The following is an 8,899-nucleotide window of genomic DNA, read 5'->3' on the forward strand; positions in this document are numbered from 1 at the left end:
CAAGGATTACTGGCGATTACCAATGATTACCGGTGATTACCAGGGATTACCTACTCTGTGTACACCTGATTACCTCAGTTGGGCACCCCTCGCCTATAATATTATTCGGTGGGTAAAAAATACATTTTGCCTTCTGTGGGTTTTTGATTTTTTTAAAAGTCAAGTTTTGAGCTAGAGTGCTCATCTTCGAACTCGATCTGTCTTTTTATGATACAAAACGACCCTGAAATTCCCAGATCGCTCTCTGAATTCTTTCTCGAGTTATCGTGCGGACAGACAGGCAAACAAACAGTCAATCAAACAAACAGAATGAAACTTTTCCGGTCAGTGGAGTTATGGGCTTCGCTAATCGCTCAGCCAATCAGCCAATAAGGCATCAGACAAACCAATGCACTCAATGCCTTGGCCGCTTTGCTTCCCAAAACTTTAGATATCCTTTAGAATGCCAACTTTGGGCAGTTTTTTTTTAGGTGGAGGCAATTTTGGCTCTTTATTAGCCACTTCGCAACAATAAAGAATCCATTGTTATACGAAATTTTCTTGGTTAACTTGCCGCAACGGTACTGTCTTTTATGGCCCTCCTAACTCCAGTGACAAAACCTTTCAATGGGATCATGCATGCGACTGGGTGTTTTGTTTGATACCCTGTCAGTTTATCTGTCGGTCTCTTTGTAGACAGTCTCCAAGACCAGAAGGAAACCCGTGCCCCTTCCCCCAGCCGGACGGTAGGTAGGGTGCGGCGTCGAGGGAGCTTTTTCAACGGACACTCTTAATGTTAATGTTGGGTAGAGGATACAGTGACTGTCCGGGTCGCAGTGATTGTCCCCCGTGAACTTGAAAGTCCCTGGTGGGTAAACCGAGGTAAACCGGGCATACACGGAAAAAAAAAACACTGTAAAAAATATTCTGAAATTTAAAACCAAAATGTATCTTAAATTTAATAACATTTTCAGTTGTTCTTAAACGTAAGAACAGATTATGACATTTAAGAAGTTTTCTTAATTTTGCAAACCAGGTTATGAAAATTCTGATAAGGGTAATTAAATTTTATAACAAGTTTATTAAATTTAAAAGATTTTCTTAGTTTTAAGAAGTGTTCTGAATGCTAGTATTAAAAGTAAGAATAAGTGTGACTTTTCAAAACAATTTTGTTAAAAGTCATGCAGCTTTTGACCACTGGACATAGAATTTTGGTGTTCAATATAGAATTGGATGAACATCATCAAATTAGATAAGCGAAATGTAGCTATGCCAGAGCGAAATGTCAAAAAAAACGAGTTAACAAACATACGCCGTCCGACCAAGCACATAGCTACTCTGGGAATGCCCCTGGACGGAGCGCCGCATAAGGTCGGGTGCGAGCGTTCCCTTCACAGGTATGTCCCGAAAGCAGCGCGGTCTAAGGCGTCAGGATCTGAACCCAAAGGTCCGAGGTTTGAGTCCACCCAGGTAAGTTACGGTAAATAACTATAATGTGTACAAAGTCGGGTTTGAACATCTGTCCGTAGGAACAAGAACTAAATATTTTCCAGTTTTGCGTTAGGCTGGAACAGTAAAGCATTTTTGTCGTTTCATAACACGTTCTTAATTTTCAAAACATGTTCTTAATTTTCATAGAACATTTGTTCTTAAATTTAAGAGCAAATTTGTTTTGTAAATTGCTTCCAAACACGTGTTCTTAAAATTAAGATGTTTTTTTTTACAGTGAAATCAGCTGCTCCAGCTTAACATTACGAATGCGAAATACCATTCGGTCGGACAACTAATGTAATTGAACCACTAGAGGGAACGCTTTATCTGCGACAGTCACAGATTAGCTCACGCACCGAATTATAGGCTACTGTTCCTAATTTTCTTGTCTGTCCTCCAGGCAGCCAACTTTTGGCTCGCATACCTAATGTTAAGCTGGAGCAGCTAACTTTTTTTTTCCGTGTACTGCCACCGTTCTATGCACTATCAGCATTTCCTCTTTACGACTGTGTCGCTCCCTGACAAACAGTGATTGTCCCTTCGGCGAAAATAAATGTTATTCGAACAGAATGCAACTCGCTTTCGCCCTTTATGCGGTCTCGAACTCCCACTGCCACCGAACGAAACGAACATTGCCAGGTGTTCACGTCTTGCATAGAGACGATTTACAAGTTTCTCGAACTTGGACCTAGGATTTGCTTTTCAAATTGCGCTGAAAGCGCCATAAGCAAGCAACCCTTCGAAGGGCTGGCATACCGCGAGTTCATGTAGAAGTATTCTGTTGACACGCGGAAGAAACATGATATGGTAAGATACATGCGCTCGGGATTGGCCAAGCACAGCACGTCAAAATGTCTTAAACGGGTGATTTTAGGGCGTTTCACGGACAGCTGGAGCAGGTTTAGTGGGGACAAGATTGATCGCTGTGATCGACTTGTCTTCTTGAAAGACATGCAAACGGGCGTTATTTGTTTTGTCTGATTTTTTGCTAGAGATTATTATTACTCGTTCTTTACCTCCCTCCCTCCAATCATCACTACGTGGAGGTGGAAGAACGAGTACAGTCACCTCGCGATAAGTGTCCGCTCGATAAGTGACCGTTTTAGGTCCGGGCCCTCGGCTCAGAAATGTTGCAAGTTTACTCGCCCCTCCCCTAAGCCGGCGTGATTGACGGGTCATCCAGTGCGTGGAGCCCTGGCTCGACCATTGCTGGACCCGAGCCTCGGATCGGACTGGGTCAGGCGCGCCGACAATGCCGACGAGCACCTTGCTTGCCGTGGCTTACCTAAGAACGTGCAGAAGCCGCGGACACTTAGAGCGGACACTTATCGAGCGTGGGCGGGACATATATAGATCGGGCGGGTCCCCTGCGACGCACCGAACAATGAGCTCCTCGGACTCGCGAGGCTCCGAGCCAGACGCTCCCAACAGGTGTTAAACGTTTTGCTCCCTTCGATATGTGTCTGGCGCCGGTCCCGCCGTATTGTGCTCGGTGCTGTGTAAGTTAGGAGGACCCATTTCGCTGGAGGAAACTGGAATACGTACAGACAAGTGCAGTATACCAAACGATAGGGTTTTACCCAGTAATGACGCCGTAATAGAGGTTTTTTTCCTCCGGGTGTAATTCAACGAAAACTGATGACCACCATAAATGTGCCATGGCCGCCGTGCTTTCCAAAGTATACCAGTGATTACCAGTGATTATCAAGTCTGTGTACACCTGATTACCACAGTTGGGCACCCCTCGCGCAGCACAATTTGTGGCGGGTCATGGTTGCCACAACTCTGGAAAACCTTGAAAACCTGGAAAACTCAGGGAAATAAAAAACAGTCAGGGAAATCAGGGAAAACTCAGGGAAAATGAAAAAATGTCAGGGAAATTTGTTCTGATCGGTCCGCAAACTGCATTCTATTCGCCATTTAGGTCAAACACACATTTTGACGTCCAAGCGAGGTGTTTTTGACCCAAAATTTTTATCGCTCGCTTCGCTCGCGGTCGTTTTCTACGTGAGACTAAGGACTTCTGGCAAGTACGCCTAATGCTTGCATGTGGGGTTATTTGTTTGTTCCTGCACTTCGCCAGGAATGGTGCTTAAATCTCAGGGAATTTTAGGGAGAATGGGTCTGGAAATCAGGGAAAACTCAGGGAAAATGGAAATGAAAATTTCGTGGCAACCATGCGGGTGTTCTGTTCTGTTTGGATTCCTTGATAGTGATAGTCACTATTTCAAACTTTGCAGCAGATAAAAATTACAACCTATCAAACTTTGGTAAAGAACCAGGTTTCTCCATTATGTATCAAACATGTTTGATGCCCTGTCCTGCTTCTAGTTTTAAATATGTCCAACACGCACGCCGCAGGAAAACATTGCTTTGTAATATCGCAAACACGGAAAGACTAGTGGCCAGGGCGAATACATTGGCTAATTTGGTGACAGTCTAGAAATTCGCTGTGAAACCTAAGAATTAGTAGTCGAGTCAGAGAAAAGATTTAGTTGCCACAGCAGCGAACCTGTATTCTCGGGTTCGCTATGACAACTAACTTGTCTCTGACTTCTAATTCTTAGGTGCCACAACGAATTATTTGATTGTCACCAAATTAGCCAATGTATAAGCTCTAACCACTAATCTTTTTTTTTTCTGGGAAGCCAGTTACCCAGTTTATCGCAGATATGGCTCGTAATCGTTGGTTTTATACTCTGACGTACGATTCCGAGTACGATAGTGTCCTGCCACTGAGGCGCTATCTTGGTTGCTCGCGCGGTGGGGGCCGGGCGATGAGGATGAGTCGCCGTCAATGCGGATCTCTACTCTAAAGAAATAGCGTCGTGGATGCACTTTATTTGTCGTCCGCCGGCTCTCCCCCGCCTGGTTAGTCTCTAACTCGAGAGGTATGGTGAGGTAGAAATGTGGGATCGGAAAAAATAATAAGAGGAATGAATAAAGTGCTCCTAAAAAAAGCTAAAGGGCCGTGCGAGGCCTATTCAACTGCGGCTTTTGAAATCCATTCGCTGCTCCCACACGCGCCAAAGCACTTAAAAATTGGACTTTTTTCATGGCGTTTCGACGTAATCGGATTGTTTTAAACGGAGAACACACATTGCAATACCATTGCACTCTCTCTAAACATGGCACTTTTTGAACAGAAAAAGCAAACAGCCTGTTAGGTTCGCACCGGAGTGCGCACACAGTAGGTTACGGAACAGACAGGTTTATTCCACACAGGGTACATGGTACAACCACTAGTAAAAATAACACAACACGAGAGGTAGCCTAGAGCCCCGAACCCGGCTGATGCGGGAACGAGGTGAAGACTGGCGCTGGTCGGCACGGGCCCGGTCGGAGATGAGAAACGGTCCTGTCGGTCGTCGCGTCGTGGTCCGTTCCGGGACCGGACTTTGACCGGGCCCGGACTAGGACCGGAACTCGGCTAGGCCGTTTCAGCCGGCTAGCCAAACCCGTAGAAGAGCGGTTCCGGTCCGGTCCCGTGGGGAAGGCACGGGCCCGGGACCGGACCACATCAGTGCGGGAACGGAAAATGGGACCGGACTGGGACTAGGGCTCTCAAAACCCGGACCGGCGGGTACCCGGGTAACCCGGGTAGGAACCGGGTAAACGGGTCCTGCCGGGTAACCCGGGTAACCCGGGTAGACCCGGTATGTCAAATTGCCTACCTACAGGCGCGGTTCCGCCGGTTCTACCCGTGTTACCCGGGTAAACCCGTGTTACCCGGTTAGACCCGTTTACCCGGTTCCTACCCGAGCGGGCGGGTACTCGGGTTTTCCGGGTATGCGGGTAAAAGTGAGAGCCCTAACCGGGACTGTTTCTCACCTCTGGGCCCGTGGCGCCCTTGACGGCAGCCGCCCGAACTACTGTGCGTCGGGTGCTCTCAGCTCAGGGGACGATCCCTGCAACCCCTCCCCGCTCGCTGGCAGCCAGGTTTGCCTTCCGATGCCCTCCTGATGCACCAAATAGGTGTAAAATCATGATACCTTAGGAATTGAACAATTGTCCGTTGATTTTGCACATCTGGAAGTCATAGTTCCGCCAGTCTTGCTGCCAGCGAGCGGCGATTTGCCGGCGAGCTGGCAGGCAGCTAAGCCGTCGGTCCCGCCGCGGCGCGCTGGGCGTCTTTAGACGGGTGTAACTTTGGTAAAATTTAACTTACAGAAACCAGACCGTTGTCTAGCAACGCAGCTCGACTTCTTGGTCATGGTGAACTTGTCGCCACTTCCATCCGCCTGCATTTACGGGCGTGAGGTGCTGAGAAAGTGATCAGTGCACCACTCTGGCCCGTTCTAGCTTCTTCTCCAGGGCGCCCTTCTCTCATGGCCCAACCCTCCCTTACTCTCGATAGATGGTTGATGGTGGAGATGACCTGTGCCCCGAAGGCCCGGATGGATGTTAGCGGACATCACTGAGTACAGAGATACGGTGAAGACACAGGGCCGCTCCGGGCCTACCTGGGGTGTCCCAGTTGAGATCCATTATTAGTAACCCAGCACGCCGCCTGCCGCAGCCGCACTGCTACCGAGGGGTCGTCAACTCTCCTTGGCCGTGTACGGAGGAATAATGAATATTACAAATAATATTGGTAATATTGAGCCAATTTTCAAGCTGTGACGTCATAATACAAGAAAAATGTGTAATATCGAGGTAATATTACCAGTAATATGGCTAATATTGGTGTAATATTTGAGGTAACATCAGTCCGTGTACGGAGGAATATCGAAGTTGACGACCCCTCGACTGCTACGCAAGTGTACCAGGGCGTGGAAAAGTGAAGCCCGTCCGAGAGAGACAGGTAGCCACTGTGCGAGAGAGAGGCCACCGGTACACTTTGCGTAGGAGCGCTACGGGCGGCGCGCGCCTGTACTAGGGGGCGTCGATCTGGGAGGCCTTTCTATTTCGACTTTTGGATAGCACCAAAAAGTTTCGTTTTGTTTGGTGCTGATCCCAGAAATGACCCCGTTTTTGCGATTGGACAACCCCTTCAACTCCCTACCGGACGTTTTATGCGAAAAAGCGCAGTGTTTGTCCTTTTTGAGACGTTTAGGCTTCTGATAACATATTACCGTCGGGGTGGCTGCTGCAAAGTCGAGTTGTCACCTCTGGCAGCCAAAACAACCTTTGCAGCTCGTCCGGAGACCCGTTTTCCGATGGAAGCTATATTAAACCATGAAATATCAAATAAGACGGGCCAAAGGCCCGTCCCAAATGCCACCGGCAGGCCAAGTTGGGCCCGCGCTCCCTGCCAAACCGAGTTGCCGGAGCGAAGCGGAGTTGGCAACTTGGTTTGGCGGAAGAGCGGGCCTAGTTTGTTCTGTGTGCATATCAAATCCAACGAGCCCCCTATTCTGATCAGCAATTATTTCGTCTGTGCAGGTTTAGTATTGAGCAGGGATCTGGTGCTGGGGATGGCTACGTCGGTGATATGATCCGAGCCAGTATTGAGGTAAGGCTGTACTTGTGTGTGAGAGAGAGAGTGCGTGTGTGTCGCACTAGCCGCCTGAGCAGTATCGAAGCCCATTACTCCAGTGATCGAAAAGTTTCGAGTCTGCCTCTGTGTCTGTCTGTCATCACAATGACACGAGGACGGATTGAGCTAGGTACCTAAAACGTTTTGTGCACTTTGTCTTCATACATGGGGCCGCTCTGCCCCGTTGTTTTAGAAAGGTAGACTAGGCTGCTCCCAGACGAAGAGGGGAGGTGAGTGGGGACGGGAGAGGTAGGCGGGCTAGTCTACCTTTTTAAGACAACGGGGCAGAGCGGCCACCCTGTAAAAAGCCAGAAGCTCGGATTTTCAAAACGAATTATGCTCGCTTAAGATAGATTGAACGGAGCAGGCCGTCCGAGGTCTGTTCCTTCTTGCAAAGTCAACCAGACAAAAAGGTTAGCTTGCGAACACTTGTATTCGACCTTAGATCAAACTCTTTCAACATTTCTTCGTCATTCTAAAATAGTTAAAACTTGGTTGGACCTGTCAGCAATGTTAACGCGTAGCAGAGGCCAGCATGAAAAGTTCTGCATTCAGTTCAGCTTGTCGGTGCACCTAAAATTCTTAAGTTTTACCACGTTAAAACGATTTTCAAACATCCAAACTAGTCGAGAATGACTAAGAAATGTTGAAAGAGTTTATTCTGAGGACGAAAACAAGTGTCAGCAGGCTGACGTTTTTGTCTGGTTGACTTTGCAAGGAACAGGCCACGAACGACCTGCTAATTTAAGGGGGGGGGGGGGGGGGAATATAGTTACAGCAGTCAAAAATGACCTAAATTTACTATGGAGCGCAAGAGCATCAAACAGACCAAATTTCGGTCATTTTTGACATCTTTCACTCATATTGCCCCCCTTAATCGTCCTCTTCATCCATCTAAGGAAAAGCAATAATAAACCGTTTTAAAAATCCAAGCGCGGATTATGGTTTTGAAATTTCTTGGAATGTCTCTGCGTAATAACTATACATTTTCAGGACGAAGATGATGTTCAACCTCGGTTAAGTGTTGTGTGCAAGACATCTGCTTTGGGCGTGGGTGAAATTGTTCGACAAATTTTTGCGGCTGAAGCATCTATATATCAGGTAGTGATGCCTGCCATAGAGGAAGCTACAACGATGAGTGCACCACTACCATGGCCAAGGTAAGTGTAAAGATTTGGAGGTTGGTGTGTATACATACAATTTCAAAGAATATGATATTCGTAGTCCTTCGTAAGTTTTTTCACCAGCATATGCCTATAATGCCTGCAACATCCATCAGTCTGGCCATACTTCCTGAAAACAAATAATTTTCCACCAAACGCTGTACTGCCTTTTTGACATTCGATGTGAGGGACGTGTCCACTAAAAATCAGCCCGATCGGACTGGGTCACAGGCACGACCTGCTTTTCTGAAATAAATTTCCTCTAAGCCAAAAATGGAAACATTACAGAAAAATCACCAATTTGTTCTTCTTTTTCCACTGAATCCAAAAACTTAGTGGGAGCCTCCAGATTCCCCGCTTCATAGTCTTCTGAGGACTTCAAGATTGAATACAAGGAAAAGGCTGAAAACAGTCCTTTGGATACAATGCCCCTAGTTCCCCCTCTCAATCTGGTGCATTTCGACCACTGGCACCCTATCTGTCACTAAATTCAACATTCCATAATATGGATAACAGTTTATTTCTGATACGTCTTACGTGCTAGGTGCTTTCCTTACAAGAGAACTCATCTAAGTGTTAGTCCCCGATTTTGTTCCGCCTTGGAGGTTTTGTAGTGTGAACGTATACAAAACGATTGGCAATGAGAATTCGTGCCCAATTTCATATTGAATTTTATAGGGGAAATCCACTTTCTCCAAAAATGACAAAAAAAAAGCATTTTCTCTGAAAAATTAAAAAATTATCCACAGCTTGTATGTATTCAGTTTTAAAAAGTCGATTTAAGGCC

The 8,899-nt window shown here is 46.8% G+C and overlaps 1 protein-coding gene across 1 annotated transcript in view; it reads left to right on the forward strand.

Moving 5' to 3' along the window:
• LOC113214995 (uncharacterized) overlaps positions 1 to 8,899 on the forward strand; it is a gene marked incomplete in the record, with an annotated part of 51,733 nt that overhangs the window by 9,473 nt on the left and 33,361 nt on the right. The window contains 2 exon segments of the mRNA XM_052273209.1: positions 6,856 to 6,925; positions 7,943 to 8,109. Of these exon segments, the coding sequence (XP_052129169.1) occupies positions 6,856 to 6,925; positions 7,943 to 8,109 (237 nt within the window).

Source organism: Frankliniella occidentalis, unplaced genomic scaffold (assembly GCF_000697945.3).
Source record: "Frankliniella occidentalis isolate FOCC.00 unplaced genomic scaffold, Focc_3.1 Scaffold254, whole genome shotgun sequence".
Taxonomy (NCBI): Eukaryota; Metazoa; Arthropoda; class Insecta; order Thysanoptera; family Thripidae; genus Frankliniella; species Frankliniella occidentalis.